Raw genomic sequence first — 20,726 nt, forward strand, 5'->3', positions numbered from 1 at the left:
ATTTATGGCTGCGTTGGGTCTTCATGGCTGCGTTGGGTCTTCATTGCTGCGCGTGGGCTTTCTCTAGTTGCGGCGAGCGGGGGCTACTACTCTTCGTTGCGGTGCGCGGGCTTCTCATTGCAGTGGCTTCCCTTGTTGCGGAGCCGGGCTCTAGGCGCACGGGCTCAGTAGTCGTGGCTCACAGGCTCTAGATCGCAGGCTCGGTAATTGTGGCTGGCGGCTCTAGAGCGCATACTCAGTAGCTGTGGCACACGGACTTAAGTTGCTCCGCGGCATGTGGGATCTTCCCGGACCAGTGATCGAACCCGTGTCCCCTGCATTGGCAGGCGGATTCTTATCCACTGCGCCACCAGGGAAATCCCAGAGATTTTTAACTTTAAACATTCCACTTGTACCATAACACCCTCCTTTAAGATCTGACCCTACTATATGTCAGAGAGATCAGGGAGAGAGGACCTCCTGGAACTGGGAAAGGAGGAGGAAGAGGGGGCAGCTCAGCCTCTCCCTCCCATCCTGAGATGTGGCCTCAGGTACCTCTTGGCAACTGTGGGGGCTGTAAGGAGCACAGTTTGACAACCACAGCCTGGGGCAATTTCTGAGTGTTCCGCCACCTCTGACATCTCATGACTTGATGCCACTAATGGCAGCTGGCATGTTTTGGGCACTTGCCCGGTGCCCAAGCACTTTTCTAAGTGCTTTACAGATTAGCTCCTTTTATCCCAACAATAACCCTCTGGGACAGGGACTGGTACATCTCAGTTTACAGAAAAGGAAGTGAGGCACAGAGAGGTTAAGTTACTTGCCCAGGATGACACAGCTAGAATGGATTAAGGTGGGGGGACAAACTTAATCTGATTCCAGAGCCCTTGTCCTTACCCCCGGGCATGCTGCCTCTGACCTTGCCTGTTGTTGGTCCTGGAGTCCCTGGGAAAACCGTGTGCTGTGTGTTTCCAAGGAAACAGAGCTTCTGATTCGAAGGGAATGGGAAAGGGCAGGTGAAGCCCGTTCGAGTCCCCTTGAGAGCAGCTGGGGGGTCTCCTCTCTCTGGAAGCTGCCAGGCCTCCCTCCGGCTACGGAAGCTGAGCCAGGGCCCTGAGTGGCTGCTGGGACGCTGGCTGGAAGCCTGGCACCCAGAGGCCCGGCTACAGGGAAGCTCTTGGCTTCTCATTCATCCAATTCATTAATATTCCCTCTCTCCAGCCGCTCTCCATTTAATTGCATACACGCTGTCGGTCTCTTTGCCAGAGCTGTGGCCTCTGGGAAAAACGAGTGGACCCATTTTTCCCTGCAGTGTTCCCTGGGCCAGAGGAGGGGCTGGGGCTCGACTCTGCCATATACTATAATTTCTAAGCTATCAAACAGTGCAGATATGAAAGAAGCACCTTAATTTTATAAGGTCTCTTCTAGGGAAAACTAGCATGTATTATTCATTCCTTGAAGGTAACTTTTAATTCATAGCGTAGCGACAGATGTATTATTTTATTTATGTAAAAACAGAATACTGCATTCTAGAATCCACTATGAAAGCTTAATTTCTGGAATAAGCAGCAAATTTTCTATTAAATACAAAAGAGCATAAATTGTCTCTGATAAACCGGAGTTTGTTGGTACCAAAAGATACTGCGTAGACATACAAGTGTATGTCTACCATAAAAGGGCTATGGTAGACGTACACTTGATTCTAAATGTTAGGGGTCTAATCCAACTCTGCCCTTGATCAGCTCCTAAGCCTACAGCTTTGTTATCTTTGTTAAGAAAACGACCTACAGGCAGCGCCCTTGCAGCTTTAATGAGATATTGCTGCATGGCACCACCAGGGGGCAGCATCGAGCACAATTTTACATCAGTTTTTCCTCTTTGGGGTTTTAATGAAGGTGCATTGGATTCCGGGTTGTTAAGGATACATTTGAAGTGGTGAGGACAGAGGTGGGGGAGAGTATCATTATTAAATACTCGTAAGTACAGTAATTCCTGGAGAACTCAGCAGAGAGAGAGCTCGGAGGTAATTCTGCAGCGTTGGTGGCAGGTGTAGTCTGGAGCCAGGGAGGAGACAATCTACCTTGTCTTTTCTCTGTCCTGGAGGGCAGTGGTCCGCTCTGGGCACTGCCCTTCATTAAGAGGTGCAGTGACAGTCTGGTGTATACAGTGGAGGGTGCCCAGTGACAAGGAACTTTGCAGGAGAATGTTAGTTGACTGACGTACGTGGCCCTGAGTGCAAAATACATCTTAGTCACTATTTTGGGGACCTAGAGCAAATCACAAAAACTTTGCCAAGTTAGGGTTCCTTCTCTGTAACACAGGGAGGAATGCTTACCTTGCTGGATGGTTGGGAAGAGTCAGGGAGGTAATGCAGGCAGGTGCCTGGTACCCTGTAAAGCCTCAATGATGGTGATTCTTATGATAAGGAATCATATGTTAATACTCATTATAAATATTTTTATTATTGATAATCCTATTCATTGCGTTGATATATATCTGACACGTTTCCTATTATATATGATATCTATAATATCTTGTATATATTATATATTTGGTATGTATTAATACATAATAATTATAAAATTAATATTGAATATTTTGTATAAATGTGTTAATATTATTGTAATCAGCAACCATCACTGGAGGAACGAGAAGATTCAGCGTGCAGGGTCCAGTTCCCCTCTCCCACTCAAGTTTAGGGGGTCCCACAACCAAATGGATTATTTGGAGAACCAGATGGATTATTTGAGGATCCAGGGGTTTGGGCCCTGGGCCTGTAGAGTATGGAGTACAGAGCAGCTCAGGAAGCAGAGAAGCTGACTGAAGTCCAGGCTGGAATATGTGACCTTGAGCAGGTGACTTACCCTCTCTGAACCTCAGTCAACCCGTATGTGAAAGGGTGTAGTTGCCATTGCTGTGGCCAACCCTAACCCTCCCCCCTTGGCCCAGGCTTGGGGGGGTGGGGGCAGCTGTTGGAGGGCGGGGGGGGTGAAGAGGTGTCCTTGCTTCCTCCCCTCTGCAGGAGTCGGGGCTGTCCGCGTGGATTGGCGGGCAGCTGCACCCCCTGGAGAAGGTGCCACCAGCGCTGGCCGTGCTGCTCATCACTGTGGTTGTCGCCTTCTTCACGGAGTTTGCCAGCAACACGGCCACTATCATCATCTTTCTGCCTGTCCTGGCGGAGCTGGTGAGGGTCCATATAGGGTCCTGGGGCGGGAGGGAAACACCTCTCCCCAACACACGTTCAGAAATCTCTTTCTCGCTCCTGGGAACTCCACCAGGAGCCACAGCTGGTCATTGCTCTCGTCCAAAATGCATGATAGTGTCAGAACCATGATTTTTTTTTAAAAAAAGAATACTGTTTTTTTCTTTAAGAAATGCATAAACAGAGTAAATATTTTCCAAATGCACCAAATTCCCTCCTTTGGGAAAAGTAACCCATGGTGACATGGAGAGTTTTCTAGGAAAATAGGAATTGCCAAATATGGATTAAGAAGAAGTAGAAAATCTAAATGGACAGATAACCTTAGGAGAAATTCTAATGGTAGGCAAAGCTCTAGCCTCCCTCTAAAGCAGGGTTTCTCAGCACTATTGACATTTTGGGCCAGAGAATTCTGTTATGTGAAGCTGTCCTGTGAATAGTAGGACGTTTAGCAGCATCCCTGTTCTCTACCTACTGGATACCAAAGGCATCCCCCCTAAATTGTGACAATCCAAAATGTCTCTAGACATTGCCAAATGTCTCCTGGGGAGACAAAATTATCCCTGGTTGAGAATCACTGCTCTACAAATCACTAGCCCCAGAGGGATGTCTGAGGTGAGAGCTAGCAAACCTTCAAGGAACAGACAGTCCCCACTTACCCCAAGTGTTCCCCAGCACAGAAAGATCGAGAAAGCTGTGCAATCAATGTACAAGGTTAGCAAAACCCTGACGCCAAAAACAGAAGGAGAGCAAAGGAAAAGAAAGTTATAACTCAACGTCGCATGTAAACAAGGATGCGAATAACAAAATGGATCCAAGGTCATGTGGATCCTACTAGAAATTTCAAAACTGATTAATAGACACTATCAGTATAGTTTTATATTTAAATAGACTAAAGAAGACCAAACCATTATGATTATCTCAACACAGACCAAAGTGATCAGATTAAATCAATGTTGCAAGTATATGCTTTGTATGCAAACGGTGATATGCCAGGCACACTATCTGGATTGCTTTCTCTTTGTTTATTTATGCATCAATTTATAATGGATATCACACTGTATTAGCACACACAGACACACTTTATTCTTCCTCAATGACTAGACAATATTCCATTATGAATCCATAGTTGCTGATTTTATTTAAGCAGTTTTCTACTGATGAACACAGAGGTTGTTTCCAGCCTCTGCTATTTCCCAGCAATGCTGCCTTGGCCTCTCCTTGTCTGAGCACCTTTTTATATGTAGATACACCTAGATCTCCAGAACTGAGATCCCTGGGTGAGAGAGCACGTGCAGTTACAATTTGGTAAGAGATGGGCAGATTGCCCTCCCAAGCGTGGGCGTGCCATTTCCACTCCCACCAGCAGTGTGGGGTAGGGGTCCCCGTAGCCCTGCTAAGTGTGATTGGATTTAATCACACCCTTCCCCAGGATCTGATGGATCGGGAAGTTGAGAGAGATGGGGGTGCTCTGGGGGAGAGGAGGGAGAGCAGACCCAGTCAGGTCTGCAGGGGCAGCTTTCGCTGAAGAAGATACTAGCAAATGATTTATTCTTCTAGACGTTGCTTATCATCAAAATCAAAACATTTTACATGCAAGGGGGTGACCTTAGTGCTTTTTGAGAGAATGTATATGCTTTGGTTTACAAAAATTCCCTAGAGGGGCCAAAAATCCTTACCTTAAAATAAAATGCTGGCGAAGTGATCAACATGAGTTACAGGTGGACATGTCATTCGGGGGAGGTGATGAACCGGTGGTCTGCTAACTGAGGCCAACCCACAGACACCTTTGATCCACACGGTCTTAGAAATTTGGAAATGAGTGCCGACGGGTGCTACCTTGAGCTCTCTTTATCTCTGAAATCCAGTGAGGCCCCAACAAAAGGTACCCAGAGGCCAGCTGTTTGGATCGTTAGGCTGAGAGAAGGACCAGGCAGGGGACTTGAGGCTTTTTGGAGCCGTGATTCTCAAGATGTGGTCTCTGGACCAGAAGCATCAGCATCACCTGGGGGCTTGTTAGAAATGCAAATTCCTGGGCCCCCCACTCCCCGCCCTAGACCTGCTGACTCAGCAACTCTGCAAGAGGTGGCGTGAGCGCTCTGGGGTTTAACAAGCCCTCCAGGTGATTCTGATACGCACTCAAGTTGGAAGAGGGAGTGTTCTAGAATAATCTCCCCAGCCCATCCTCCCTGATGAACCTGCATGTGCTTGGAATGCCGCTAACCTAGGAATGTTCTCTCCATATCTCCCTCGGTCTGGTTCTCTTCTTGTCTGTCTGTCTCTCTTTCTGCCTGTGTGTCCGTTCTGGCCGCATTTCCCTCTGTGTGTCTTTAAATCCATCTTCCCGTTTGTTTCTCTCGTCCTCTCTCACTCGCCAATCTCTCTCCATGCATCTCTGTCTCTCCACCTGTCTCCATCTCCCGTGTGGTTTCTCTGTGTTTCTCGGTCTCGGTCTGTCCCGCCCCTGCTGGCCCAGGCCATCCGTCTGAGGGTGCACCCCCTGTACCTGATGATCCCCGGCACAGTTGGCTGCTCCTATGCCTTCATGCTTCCGGTCTCGACACCCCCCAACTCAATCGCCTTCGCCTCTGGACACTTGCTGGTCAAAGACATGGTGAGTCTGGGCACTTTCTAGCAGAGGTCTGGGGAGGTGGGTGGACGCCAGGGGTGGGCAAGGCAGGACTTGTGCTTCCCCCAGCATCCCGCAATTTCTGAATAGGTCCTTCCGAGTGGGACCAGAAATACACCTTTTAGCAAACACTCTGAGATGATTCTCATGCTTAGGCAACTTCAGGAAGCACTGCCTCGGCGACTACTTTCCAAAGTTTGCTTCAGAGACGAGGGGCTTCCCCTCTCTCTGGGCACCGCCCTGTCTTCTGTCTTGTTTGGCCAAGCGCTCTGTGCCCGGTGGCGGCGTCTCTAGGAGAGGAGCAGCGGACCACACCTGGGACTTAGGGCCGGGCCTCGGTGCCCAGCCTGCTGGAGAGGAGACAGAGGCCGAGGGTCGTGGCAGTGGTGGGGGACCTCCAGCTTTCGGCAGAGCCCCCCTCAGGCTCCACTGCTGAACCGGCTCCTGGCCCCTCCTCTGCCTGCTTCCTGCTGCCCTTCCCCCTCCACTGGCTGCCTCGGGCGTCTGCACCGTGGGTGCTCAGGGACCTAAGCTTCGGGGTCCTAAGCTGGTGCAACTGAGATGGGGGAATCTGCTTATCCAGTCCTCAACCCACGCAGGCTCTGCAGGCACAGAGTTCCCCCAGGACAGATGGAGACAGTGAGAGGCAGAAAGAGATCACAGAGCAAAGAGACTGCAGGGACCCGGGCAGACAGACGTTCATCCACTGTGGGTTCATTCACTGCACAGATATTTGCTGAGCACATTCCATGTTCTGGGCAGGGGGTTGAGCAGTGTAGGGGAGACACAGGCCTGCCTCTAAGGGGGTTGCCTTCTATGAGGGAGACAGTAAATGAAAGGCAGAGGGTATGTTTACTGATCAAAGCAGATTATTTTTAGGTTGTGTGATCCTGGGTGAGCCCAATTCTCTGAGCCTCATTTTCCTCTTCTGTAAAATGGGAATAATGATGATGATGATAACAGCCCTCACAGGGTTTCTTTCAGGGTAAATTACATAGCTCTGTGACAACTGCATGGCACAGTGCCTGGCACCTAGAAACCACTCAGTGAGTGGGGACATTTTCAGTTCCTTGAGGGTCAGCCTAAGGCATGTAAAGACGGAAGGGTCTTGGGTATCGACCAACCTGGGTTTGTGTCTGGCCCCATCACTTCCCAGCTGTGCAGTCCTGGGCGAAGGGCTTTCTGACCCTGAGCCTGGGCTTTTCCATCTGTATAATGGGCCTCGAGCAGATCCCCCCTCACTCTGGGCTCCGTTGCAGGCGCGGACGGGACTCCTGATGAACGTGATGGGCGTCCTGCTGCTCAGCCTGGCCATGAATACTTGGGCACAGACCATCTTCCAGCTGGGCACCTTCCCGGACTGGGCCAACATCCACCTAACCAATGTCACAGCACTGCCAGCCACCTTGGCCAATGACACATTTCAGACCCTCTGAGTCCCCCTCAGGTACTCTCTTCGGGCTGGGCCCTCCCAGAAGGTCTCGCCATCATCTGCTGTCAGGACCCTACAGGACGATCAAGCAGTTCTTCTCTGTGATCCGGTGCGCAGCAAGCAAGGGTGACTTCCAGTGGTCCACTTGGGTCCACAGGCTCGTTTTCTAGGATACCTTCTCCTCTGTCATGCGGTTCAGGGTGCAGCTGCCTCGCAGATCTGCTGGCTGAGCAACGAGCTCCTTTATCTCTGAGCTGTTCTGTGGTTGGGACGCAAGGAAGCCCAACTTCAGCAACAATAAGCGCATCTGGAATGGCGTTTGTCCCGAATAGGTAGCGTGGGAAGCACAGCTAGCATCCCTCACTGACTACACGAGTTACCATCTGGAGAGACCATCTTGCCTTTAGAGATCACCTTCCTTCAAGAGACTCTGGGGCTGCTGTGTCCCAGTCCAGCTGTTCCAGCTGTTCACAGCTGGTGTGCGCTCTGCTTGGTGGGGCCCAGTTCTCCACCAGTTATTCACATATCACCCCTGCTGATACCCAGCAGCCAGGGGTATTTTCAATCCCTGGAGACGGCGGGGGGGGGGACAGATGACATCCTGAGGACATGGAGATCGTGCAAAGCCTCCTTGTTGCTCCCGGGCTCTCCGGGCTCCCGAGCGCACAAGAGGAGTTCTAGACCTTTCCACCCAAGCTTATTAGGATTTTCCTGTTCGGTCTGATTCAGTGTGGCCACAGTTCCAGGGTCAGGCCAAGTCTGGGCCATGCCCTCTCACAGGTGATCCGTGGCCCCTCCAGCCAGGCCCCTTCCGCACGTGGCCCACAGGGGCCTTCACGGCTGCAGCCTTCTTCTTCTTCCAGGAGCTGGTCTTTACCTCCCTGCCCCGACCCAAAGCGGTAAGCATGTTTGATTAGCAAAGGCCACATTTTTCAGGGGTGAGAGAAAAGTCAAAAGATAAATTGGGGCCTTGTAAGAGGTCAGATGTCTCAGGCAGGGGAACACCATAATCCTCTTCTACAGACGAGGACAACTTAAGACTTCCCCTGAGCCAGTGGCTGGTGGGGCCTGTCCTAGAGGATCTGATCCCTCCTTGCTTCAAGTAGGAACATCTCGAAAAGGCACCGGCTGAGGGGCCCAGAAAGCTCACATCCCCGACTTCCTACGCCTCTGAGGGATGAGGTTCCCCAAGCAGCTCGGGCTGGGAAGCAGCACCCAGGGACTGAACTTGTTCTTGAAACAGCACAAGTGAGTCATGGATGTTCCCCTGGGAGCAGTGGGGAGGAGGGAGAATGGGCTCCCTGTCCTTCCCGTGGGTTTACTTCAACATTTAGTCACAGTTACAGCCCTTTGGGGTGGGGCGTGCACTTCTATTGGATGGGGCAGTGGAGAAATTCATTCACAGAGAAACCCAAGGGGCTTATAACCGGATGAATCGTGATTTCAAATACTTCTGATTGAAAATTCTATAAAATAAAGAATGTTAATCAACCCTGGGCCTGGAGATTATTTGCCTTTGTGGGCATAAAACAGCTTCAAAGCCCTAAGTTCTGGAACTGGGGATTTCACAGAATTGACCTCCCTGACCTCACTTCCTGACTGCTCTCCCCTCTCCACTCTACTCCAGCCACATACTCAAACTCTCCTGCCTCTGGGCCTTTGCACATGCTGTTTCCGTTACCTAGAACACTTTGCTCCCAAATATATGCTTGTTTCTCACTTTATTCAGGTCTCTGCTCAAATGTCACCTCCCCAGAGAAGCTTCCCTGACCATCAGGTCTAAAATATCACCCTCATTACTTTTTATCCCCTTATCCTGCTTTATTTTTCTCCTTAATATTTAGTCAGGACACTGTATTATTTACTTTCCTGTTTATTAACTTTCTCTCCCTCTAGAAAATAAACCTATGAGAATACAAACTTTATTTTGTTCAGTGTTGTAACTCCAGTTCCCAGAACAGTTTCTGGCACATAGTAGATGCTTAGTAAACATTTGATAAGTAAATCTATACCAGAATTTATGAGAAAGCAAACACTCACTCTTCAATCTGGGGTCTGTTTGGCTCATTTCTTTATTCACTCATCTTCCATTTATTCATTCAACAGTATTTATTTAGAATCTGTTACGTGCTAGTCCACTGTCCCCAGCCACATGGAGATTAGCCCTGGAGACAGGCAGTAGGCAGGTAAACAAATAGGTAAAGTGACTCTGGGTCATAATGTGGGCTAAGAAGAAAATGAAACTGGCCAATGTGAGAAACCTATGGCTATGTTAGCTATAAAGGCTATGTTAGCCAGGGTGGTCAGGGAGGACTTCTCTGAGGAGGCGGCCCTGGGCTGAGACCAGTAGGAGTCAGCCATGTGCTCAAGGTGGTGTGGGAGGAAAGGAGATGGCAGGGGTGGTACAGGGTCATTAGAAATTTATCAAGGACTCATCTGGAATACACAAGGAATACCCAGAAGCCAGAAGAGACAAAAACAAAACACTTACCTGAGGCTGCATAACAAATCACCCCAAAGTTCAGGGCCTTAAAACACAACACATTTCTGCACTTGGTCAGAGTTCTGCAGGCCTGGTTTTGTCTCTGCTGTACATGGTGTGGCTGGGGCCACTCAGCTGGGGGTTTAGCTGGCGCTGGGAAGTCCATGATGGCTGTGGACCCTCCAGGGTCACGTGGCTTCTCCAGGAGTCCAGCCTGGACCTCTGTACATGGCAGTGGGCTTCTCAGAAGGCAAAAGCAGAAGCTACAAGTCCCCTTAAGGCGTGGGCTTGGGAGTCCAAGAACGAACGTCAATTCTGCCACATTGTATTGGTCACATCAGGTCACAGGGTTAGCCTGGGTCAAGGGGAGGGAAATAACTCCGCTCCTTAATGGGTGGAGTGCCATCCACATCAGGGCAGAAGATGGCTAGCCACCAACTTTGGAAGCCTTCCACCATAACACCCAAGAGAAAATTGGGTGAAAGTTACGAATATGCCGTTCTGAAAAAGGATATGTGAGTGGCCAGCAGGTTTATAAAGAAATGCTCAGACCACTTGTAATCAGGTAGGGGCAAGTTAAACCAAGGTTCAACAAAATGCCAATCAGACTGACAAAAACTAGAAAAGTGGACAGTGAGTGATGGTGAAGTGCGAGGACACAGAAACCCTTGTTTTCTGTTGGCGAGACAACTATTACCGTCAGCCTGGCAAGCAACTTGGTAGTAATCGGGGATTCATTGTCTGCATTCCCTATGGCCCATCCTGTTCTTGGGCTTATATCCCAGCAAAATTATCCCATGGGTCCCTAAGGAGACAATGTAGGAGGATATTCACGCCACAGTTGTCTGAGGTACCAAGGAGCTGGAGGCCACCAAGGTGACCATCACTGGGGAAGAGGGACATTTAAATAAAACATGGAGGAAGCACACCGTGGAAACATGGCCACAAGCAGACGCGATGAAATGTGGAGTGATAGCATGGACACGGACAGACTCCAGCACAAACGTCAAAGAGAAGTGCAGGATCATGTGGGCAGAGGAATGGAAGCTGTGAGGGTAAATGGGGGAAAAAGGTGAGTAAAACTCGTTGAGCGAGGAGTTCAGTAAGCCGCATTGGACAGCTGGCTCCACCCATAACATCTGTATGACCTTAAGCAGGCCCTTTACTGTTTGGACTTTGGTTTCCCCATCTGAGAGATGAGGGTCTAGTTACAAGGTGTGGGCAGGTGGTCACTTATGGAAACCACCAGAGAAAGCATAGACCCTGGTGGTGAGAGGAAGGGCTAGTCATGGAGAAGCACCTCTCAGCCCGGGGTCTGCGGGACAGCTGCTGACCTGGAGCTGGCAACTTTAGTCCAGGGACACATCCAGCCCTTGATGACTTCACAGGGAAGTAGCTGCCCTGGGTCTTCCTCCCCTCTCTCTCTCTCAGCTCTCCTGCTGGGGCTCCCCAATGGGCAAACACAGCTGTATTGATGAGGGTTCTCCAGAGAAACAGAACCAACAAGATGTGTACGTACGGAAAGAGTTGCAGTTCGAGCCCAAAGGCAGCCTGCTAGCAGAATTCCCTCTTGCTCAGGCGAAGTTGGCCTTTTGTTCTTTTCAGGCCTTCAACTGATTAAACGAGGCCCACCACGTTATGGAGAGCAATCTGCTTTATTAAAACTCCATTGATTTAAATGTAAATCTCATGTGGAAACACCCTCACAGAAAGATCCAGAATAATGTTTGATCAAATATCTAGATACCATGGCCCAACCAAGTTGACACATAAAATTAACCGTCATACCAACAGAAGCCAGAATGTAAGGGAGTCCTTTGATGCAGCCAATCCAGGTCCTCCTTTATAATTTTTTTGTATTAATTACATGTTAAAAGGATAATATTTTGGATGCACTAGGTTGAATAAAATATTTTATTAAAATTATTTTCACTTTTTTAATGTGACCACTAGAAATTTAAAAATTTTCTATGTGACTCACATCATTTCTCTAAGAGAGCACTGCCTATCCAATAAGACTCTAGCCACCTCTCCACATTCTGAAGCCAACTGGACGGTGGCAACATTCTACCCCCACAAGCTGTAAACTTCAATGACTCTAATATTCTATGGACCTCTGATTGTGATTCTAGAAGTGAAGACTTACCACTTCCTCTTCATGTTCTGTCTTATGGCTCTGAATCCTCCACCCAGAATTCCCCTCAGCAAAGCTCATTCTATTTTTGACGATTCAGACACTCCTTCCGGATGTTGTGGGCTTAGGCTCAGGCCAGCCTTATATAGGCAGAAGTGACTGCCTGTATGTGCTGAGAAAAGCCAAAAATATCTTCTGCCCTTTCCCTCCCTATGCTCACATCCTCCCAGATCTTATGCATCCACTAGAGGCCCTGGGGAAATGACCAACATGTTCCTTGACCAATCAGCTCCCTCGTGCCAGTGCAGTAACTAAGCAAATGCCGGTGTTTTCCAGGACTTTTCCCTCCGACCAGCACAATGCCCTGAAGTTTCCTGTTTGATGGGACCCAGGCCATGGGATCTGGTCCAGTGGGCATCATAGAGGCCTGTACGATCTGGTCTGAGAAGCCTGGGGCTCACTCAGGCCAAACTATCAGTCCAGGTTGGAAAGAGCTGGCCTGGAGCATTTATATATTGTTTACTGGGCACTGAACATACATTATCACGTTGAATTCTCAACCCTAAGAAGCACGTACTAGTATTCTCCTCATTATAGCAGAGTACATCCAAGTTCAGAGAGGGACAGTGTCTTTCCCAAGGTCACACAGCACAGTAAGTGGCATAGCTGGCCTTTGAGTGAAGTCTGCCACCTCCACCCCAGGGACCCTGCAGATCAGAGGAACAGCTAGACTGCTCCCTGCATCAGTCCTACTGAGGCCTCTGTCAGAACTTGTAAACTGGTGGCCTTCATGCTGGCTCTGGCCCACAGTCCTACCAAGATTGGCCTGCACAAGGGTCTTTCACTTTTTAAAAATACTGGCTTTTGAAACTTGGAGGCTTCTACATAAAATTGGGAATGACTGGCATCTTTGGAAAAACTGGCCACCCTGGTAATGTTGGGCCTCATTTTTGAGGGGCTTCAACCCTTGGCTGGAGCGGAGTAGAAGCTACCCTTTTCGAAGGGCCTCCACATGGCAGTTCACTGCTGTTTCCACCTGGCCCTCTGCTCCTTACCTTAGGTGGCCCCTGCAGGGGCCTGCATTTCCTGCCCTTGGTCTACTCTGCGTGCCCAGTTCTTTGCAGACTTGACAGTGGGCTGGCTTCCTAGAGGGGCTTGTGATCCAGGAAGGGTGTTAAGCCCTCTGAGGACTACACGTGTCTCATCCAATTGTGTGACTATGAGAATGCCACTTCCCTTATCTGGGCCATGGGACACACTCCTTCAGGCCTGAGCAAGTGACCCAGGCAATGTCCTTAGAAAGGAAATGACAGGGAGTCTGGGATACTGCCTAACTGTGCCCCCCGCCCCAGTCCATCCTGTAGGATGGGGGACTGGGGGGCTCAGGAGAGGCCTCCTGGCGGAGGTGGTCCTGCTGGCAGTGATGGGGCACAAAGACACTGGAGTGTAGCGGGGAGCAGGGCCTGCCTTCCAGGAAGGGATTGGCTTTCAGAACAGCCCAGAAGTGTACCTGCAGGGCAGTGACTGCGGCAGAGCCCACAAACAGAGAATTCACATTCACTGAGTGCCTGCTCTTGGCAGTGCCAGATGCATCCCAAGGTCAACATGAATCTTGTGAATTCTTCCCTCCCCACCAGTAGGGCCCAGTGGCTGACCAGTAAACTCTGGAGCAAGGATGCTGACGATAAATCGTGGCTCTACCTGTTACTAACTGAGCGGCTGGGTTAAGGGACTTAAGTCTCTGGATCTCAGTTTTCTGAACTAAAGAATGGAAATACCAGTCCCTGCCACAAAGGGTTGTTGGGAAAAAAAGATTCAGTGAACGCCAAGAGAAGCTATGTAGCAGCGTGCCTGATACTTAACAAGTGCTCGATAAATGTTAACTGTTCTTATCCTTACGCTCTTTTAAGAGGAGAAAACGGAGACAGAGAGGCAAGATCACCTGCCCAAGGTCACACAGCTAGGGAGGGACGGAACTGTGATTGGAAGCCAGGTCCATGTCGGGATAAAGACAGGAAGGGAGCTGAGAGGGAGACCAGAGTCCCTGACGATTGGAAAGAGTCATAGCAGAGGTCCAATTGTCTCCTGTGGGTTTCCACCCCCTAAGAGTTAGAGATCGGGCTCTTCTGGGGGCACATAACTATGCAGGGGGAAGGAACGTGAAGCCGAGCTGAGTTCTAGCCCCAGCACTACCGCTAATGAGCTGTATGGCTTCTCTGAGCCTCAGTTTCCTCCTCTGTAAAATGGGACTAATTCTACCTTCCTGCTATCAGGATTAGAGACTTTGCTTGGAAAAGGCCTTTTCTCTCCTCCCACACCTTCCACTGGCTCCTGCCTGCAGGAAGAGGATGAGTCAGCTTGCCTACCCCCCTGGGAGGTGGGCCCAGGCAGGGCGGGACAAGGCCACCAGAGGCACTTAAATCAGGGCAGAAAAGCAGAAGTGACAGTTCTGGTCACTTCTGGAGGACGGAATTCCCCCCACTTCCTCTCCACTTACCTTCACTGCCTGAGCCCGCCTGCCCAGATCCACTGCTGTTCAGGGAGCATGAGGGCCCCCCGGGAGATAGCTGAGCATCTCGTCAGGACCGGGTAGGTCTGGGGACTTGGATACTGGGGGCCGCAGGCAAGAAAACAGTCAGTGGTCAGGCCTGATGGGTATGAGCTAGGTCTCAGTCTCTGCCATTCCCTGGCTGTGTGATCTTGGGTAAATCCTCACCTCCTTGAACCTCAGTTTCCCTATCTGTGAAATGGGAGTAATAATAACGTCTATGAGACTGTTGTGAGAATCGAATGAGAAAACGCATGTTTAGGGCTTGCCATCGTGCTCGGCTCAGAGTAAGCACCCAACGAGTGGCAGCAGCTTCCTTAGCATTTACAACATTCAGCACAGACCTGGGCACCCAATATGACTTAGAATTGGTTTTCCATTCCAATATCATTCAAATTATTAGCTATCATTTTAACAGCTACCATGTTTCAAATGTGAATTATACAGTAGAAGGGAGTTTAGTCCCAAATTAAAATGTCAGCGGGACTGGGAAGACCATAATTCATCACCTCTAACCCGAAGTGGGTCCTCAGTGCCGCCCAGCATGTATATAACTTCCCGAGTTCATTTACTCTCCCACTTTCCTGGCCACCTATGTTATACCTTCTTCTTCGCCTTCAAATTTCTATCATCTCCTCTAGCATCCTCACCATCGGTGCTGATCTGCCTTCCTGCTACCCTGAACAAACAGAAGCAAACGTGCTATAGTCCACAAATATTTATGGAGCACCCACTGTACATCAGACACTATTCTAGGTCCTCGGTATTTATCAGTGATCAAAAGAGACCGAGTCCCTGCCCTGGTGGAACCGAGGCTCTAGTGACAGGTAATAGCTGACATGGTACTTCCTATGTGCCATGACCCTATGAGGTATTACTTTCATGCACCATTTTACAGATGAGAAAATTGAGGCACGAAGAGGTTAAGAAATTGACCGAGGTCACGCAGATGGTGAGTGATGAAGCAGGGATTTGAACCCAAGCAGTCTGGAGGTCACGCCCTTAACTATTGCTCTTTCTCTGTATACTGGTTGATACCGATACATTAGTACGCACACCTTACCTGTCCATTCATCATCACCTGTAACCATTTCCTGTGCCTTCCCACCTGCTACTAAGGATGAACAGCCCCTGCTCCTTTCTAAGACCAGCCCCAGCTTCCATGCTCTCAATCTCACCCATGCCACTCGCTGAAGAATGTCACACCAGCAAGCCTCCCCTTCATCAATGTCTCCCCTCTTGATTGGATCCCCCATCTGCAAACATGCTCAAGTTCCTCCATCCTAAAGGAACTTGGTTCCATTTCCCATGTCAACTACTACACCATCTCTCTGCACCTTTACTGCAAAAATGACCTGAAACCGTTGTCTGCACTCGTGCCTCAATTTCTTCTCCATCCATCCTCCCTTGGGTCCACTCTAGTGAACAAGCCACCCAGCTGCCCTGGTCCAGGTCACCAGTGACTTCCACGTGGCTAAATCCAATGGTCATTGCTCAGCTCTCATCTTTCTTGACCCATTAGCAGCACTTGACACGTTTGCTCACTCCCTTCTTGAAACATTTCATTGACTTGGCTTCCCAAGCTCCACAGTGCCTGGCTTCTTGGTCTCCTGGGCTGGTTCCTCCTCATCTCCCAACCCATGAACCCTGGAGTGTCACTAAGCTCTGTCCTCGGAGCTCTCTCCTTCCCGTCAGCACACTGTCTTAAGGAATCTCATCTACCCCATGACTTTAAATACCGTCTATCAATCCACAACTCCCAGCTTTATATCTCCAGCCTGCTCTCCCCTCTGAGTTCCAGATTGTTTCCAGTCACACGTTCAGCAGCTCGCAGCTCAACTTTCTGACTGAATTCTTCCCCTCCCCCCTCCACCCAAACCTGTTTCAACCACAGATTTCCCATCTCAGGAAACAGCACCTCAGTGCTTTCAGCTGCTCAGACACAAAACCCCATTGTCATCCTGAAACCCCCTCTTTCTCTCACACTCACAACCAATCAGTCCGCCAATCGTGTTGGCTCTTCCAGCAAAATGTATCCAGAGCCCAACCTCTTCTTACTATTCCTCTGCTATCACTCTTCCACGGAAGCTCTATGAGGCCAGGAATTCTCCTCTGTTTTATCCATTCCTGTTTCTCCAATGGCTAGCACAGAGTAGTAGCTTAATAAATATTTGTTGAATGAATAAATAAGAGTACAATAAAGGAGAAAAGTTCCTCAGAGATCAACTGGTCCACTCTTCCCATCCTCTAAATTATAGAGGAGATACTGAGATCCATAAAGAAGGAGTGTCCAGGGTCACACTGAGCTGACCAAGACTATGAATTCAAGTGAAAAAGCATCTCTCCCCATTTCTCTCTCTCTCATCCTCTCTCTTTCATTTGTGCTTCTCTCTCCATGACTCTTTCATTCCCTTGCACCAGTTGTCCTCACAAGACACAAGAAGCCCAGGTATTCTTCCTCTCATCCTCAGGAACTGCGTGCAAACTAGTTCTTCCCTGACAGCTCAGTGAGAATAATCCTGGGGAAGGCTCTGATTGGCTCAGCTTAGGTCATGTGGGTTTGGGGTGGGTTACTCTGATTGGCCCACCTGGGAGGAGTGCCCACCACTGTGGCTAAAGGGGTGGAGCCTGTTGGCAGTTGACGAGTTTGTAGGGCAGGGGCATTGGGCAGACACACGATGCCCCAACCCTCCTGATAGAGGCTCCCCCTATCTCCTTGTGTGCAGGTGGAGATTCTGGTACCTGGGGCTCCACAAGGCCCTCGCCCTGCTGCAGGCTGCCTGGGTTGCCTTCTCCCAGCCTGTCCCAGCCAGCTGTGGCCAGCTGCTGACCCAGCTCCTCCTGTGCGGTTCCCTGACCATTGCTGCCGCGGGTCTGACCTACTATGGGCTGGTGTCCCTGCTGCTTTATCCTCTAGGGCCCTCGGCCATGGCGGCCACTGTCTGTGGCCTCCTGGCCTTCCTGGGCCTGGGACTGGTGCCCCCCGCCCGCTGTCTGTTTGCACTCAGCGTGCCCACCCTGGGCACGGAGCAGGGCCGCCGTCTGCTCCTATCCTGGAGTACCGCCACCCTGGCCATCGTCGTGGTGCCCAACATCTTGGCCAACATGCACGCAGCTGGGCAGGTGCTGAGGTGCGTCACGGAGGGCTCCCTGGAGAGTCTGCTTAACACCACTCACCAGCTGCACAGAGCCTCCCAGGCTCTGGGTCCTGACGGCCAAGCAGGCAGCCAGGGCCTGACGCTCCAGGCCCAGGGCGATGGCTCCGCCTTCCGGCTCCACGTGTTCAGGGTCACTCAGCAGGTCCTGGAGGACTTCTCCGGCCTGGAGTCCTGGGCCCAGGTGGTGGCACTGGGGACCCAGCGGGCAGTCACAGGGCTCTTTATGCTGGGCCTCCTGGTGGATTCAGCCTGGTACCTCCATCGATACCTGACTGACCTGCAGTTTGATAACATCTATGCTACCTGGCAGCTGGCTCAGCAGCTGGCAGAGGTCGGGGCCACGCACCTGGTGGCCTCCCCGCCAGCCTGGCTGCTGTGGGCGGCCCGGCCAAGGCTGTCCCAGGGGGAGCTGCTGAGTTGTCTCCTAAGGCTGGGGCTGCTTACCCTGCTCCTGATGGCCACAGCTGTGACAGTGGCCATGGACCACGTGGCCTTTCTCCTGGCGCAGGCAGCCGTGGGCTGGGCTCGGCAGCTTCCCGCCGTGCCCGTCACGCTCACCATCAAATATGATGTAAGTGCCGTGACAGGAAGGTGGGCATAGAGTCATTTCCTTGAGGGAGAGGTTAGGGTTTGTTAAACCCTTGACTCAAAATTGAATTTTACTTGCCTTCGAGTCGTGGTGCTTGGATACGCTGTGGGATCCAGGGGCTTGGGCAGACGAACCATGTAATTCTCACGACAGCCTGAGGCAGTGGGTTCTGTTTTCACCCCTTATCGCAGGTGAGGATACTGATACCCAGATATATTAAAATAATTTGCCCCCCAAGGCCACTCTTCACACGTCGCAGCATATCCCAGCCTCATTTTTCTCTCTTGTACAAACTGGATCAATCCTCGTCACCCTACAAGGTTACTGTGAGTCTTAACATGTGGTAGTCTCGAGAAGTACCCAGGCGGCTCCATACCACATGGGAGATGTTTAATAAATAGTGACTATTATTAATAGCTCACATCTGTAGATAACAGACTGGAGGAAGCCTTAGGAACAGCCCACGGGCCAATCCTGCCAGCTTCCTGTTTTTTCTTTTTGCAGTACGCAGGCCTCTCACTGCTGTGGCCTCTCCCGCTGCGGAGCACAGGCTCCGGACGCGCAGACTCAGCGGCCATGGCTCACGGGCCCAGCCGCTCCGCGGCATGTAGGATCCTCCCGGACCGGGGCACGTACCCGCATCCCCTGCGTCGGCAGGCGGACTCTCAACCGCTGCGCCATCAGGGAAGCCCAGGTTCCCGTCTTTTAATTGAAGCTCCTCACGGACTCATCCTCATAAAATTGTGCTTACTTGATGGACTAGAACATCTGAAGTTTCACTAAGGGCTCAGAAAAGAGTAAATGCCCTTAAGCATGAATTGGTTTTCTCTAAAGTGTTCCCTGCAAAGAGTAATAACAATATAAATAGCATTTGTATGGTGCTTTTTATTCCGCAAAAAGCCTGTTTCAGGTTCCTGATCTCAGTTGACCCTCGTCAAAACGGGCAGATTTTGCGCCCATTTTGCAGATGAGGACAGGGAAAGCTGGACCCGTCCAGACCCACAAGCATCCAGATGTGGTGGAGGGCAGGGAACGGCTGGGGTGTCTGTCTGCTGACTTGGCCTTTTTCTCCTTTTTGAAGGCTGCATACACCATCCTGGGCTTCATCCCTTTCCTCTTCAACCAGCCGCCTCTGGAGAGCCCCTTCCTCTCTGCACACAACTCCTTCCAGTGGGAGCTGCGCTTCATCGCCCCTGGCTGCCCGCTGCTGCCCCCCCGGCACCCGCACACAGCCGCCCACCTGGCTGCAGGCGCCCTGCAGCTCGTCGCTTGCTCCACGGTCCTCCTGGAGACCTACGCCCGTCGCCTGAGGCACAGCATCGCTGCCTCCTTCTTCAAGACCCAGGAGGCAAGGAGGGTCCGCCACCTTCATGCCCGGCTCCAGCGAAGATATGACAGGCACCGAGGCCAGCAGCTGGCCCCGGGCACTCCATACTGCTCCTGAAACCCGGGCCGGGCAGCAAGCACCTAGAACGGCTAGACAGACCTGCTGGATACCTGGAAGTACAGAGAGCAATGGCGCCGAGAGGAAAGCACTCTGGAGTTGCCCAGACCTGAGTGGTAACCTTGGCCCTTCTGCTGCCTCCCCTGTGTGACCTTGGGTAGGTCGCTTCCCCTCTCTGAGCCTTGGTTTCTATATCTGCATAAGGACTGCGTAGCAACAATCAGTGTGACCTACTTTGCACATGGGAATGTGTTAAGGGCGCAATGAGATACTGGGCAGGAAAGGCCTGGATAAACAGAAAAGGATGACGCAAAGTGAAGACAGGGTTCCTCCAGCCAGTGCCGGGTGTCTGTCCAGGCTTCCACCTGCATAGGCTGCTGTGCCTGGTAGATGGAGAGTTTGCACCCTGGCGGTGTCTAAACGCCCCTGGAACTTATTTATATGTCTCTGAATCTTCTGAACTTATTTATAGTCATTAAAATTTTCTTGATTTTATAAATAAATGTATTTATTAAATTCTAAATTAGATTGTTATTCCTTTGCTTCAAATTCCTTCAGGGTTTTCCCATCTAGGGTTGCCAGGTTTAGCAAATAAAAATACAGGACACCTGGTTCAACTTGAATTTCGGATAAACAATGAATACGGGTTTGGTATAAGTATGTCCCGAGGCTACTTATACGAAACCCGCATTTGTTGTTCATCTGAAATTCAAATTGATGGGTAATCCGTACTTTATGGCAACTCCATCCCTATCGAAGTTACAATAAAATCGCAACTCCATACCCTGTGGGCTTCGTATTCCCTGTTTTTCCCTCCAGGTCGTTCTCTGCCTTTCTCTCACCTGCTCTCTTTCCCAGGAGTCTGACATTTGTGGTTCTATCACTCTGGTTCCCTTGACCTCTGACTCCTGGTTGGGCTCAGCCAATGAGAGGCACCGGCAGGTGATTTAAAGTGGGAAGAGAGAACGAGGTCAGGCTGTTGATCCCTGCGGCCTTCTGGGCATTTTTTTTGGCAAAGGCCACGTTCCACGCTCTGGGTGACCTCGCTCCCACTGCTACGCTACCCCCTGCGTTCCAGAGAGGCACAGCTTCCATCTACCAGGTACAGGTCTCTGGGGGTGTCGCTATCATT

At 50.6% G+C, this 20,726-nt stretch overlaps 2 protein-coding genes across 3 annotated transcripts in view; both read left to right on the forward strand.

Annotated features, from left to right (window-relative positions):
• The window catches only part of SLC13A3 (solute carrier family 13 member 3), a 76,193-nt gene extending 67,462 nt beyond the window's left edge, over window positions 1-8,731 (forward strand). For both annotated transcript variants that reach the window (XM_024746771.1, XM_024746770.1), the window contains 3 exons: window positions 3,002-3,163; window positions 5,655-5,792; window positions 7,067-8,731. In XM_024746771.1, coding sequence (XP_024602539.1) covers window positions 3,002-3,163; window positions 5,655-5,792; window positions 7,067-7,243 — 477 coding nt within the window. In that variant the 3' untranslated portion in view covers window positions 7,244-8,731. The remainder of the gene's footprint in view (window positions 1-3,001; window positions 3,164-5,654; window positions 5,793-7,066) is intronic.
• Window positions 8,732-14,400: 5,669 nt separating this feature from the next.
• On the forward strand, window positions 14,401-19,888 carry OCSTAMP (osteoclast stimulatory transmembrane protein). The gene is given in 5 exon segments (XM_024746795.1): window positions 14,401-14,444; window positions 17,130-18,132; window positions 19,232-19,654; window positions 19,656-19,733; window positions 19,736-19,888. Coding segments are annotated over 5 exon segments (1,701 nt in total).
• Window positions 19,889-20,726: the final 838 nt, after the last annotated feature.

This window comes from Neophocaena asiaeorientalis, unplaced genomic scaffold (genome assembly GCF_003031525.2).
Source record: "Neophocaena asiaeorientalis asiaeorientalis breed wild unplaced genomic scaffold, Neophocaena_asiaeorientalis_V1.1 scaffold132, whole genome shotgun sequence".
Lineage (NCBI taxonomy): Eukaryota > Metazoa > Chordata > Mammalia > Artiodactyla > Phocoenidae > Neophocaena > Neophocaena asiaeorientalis.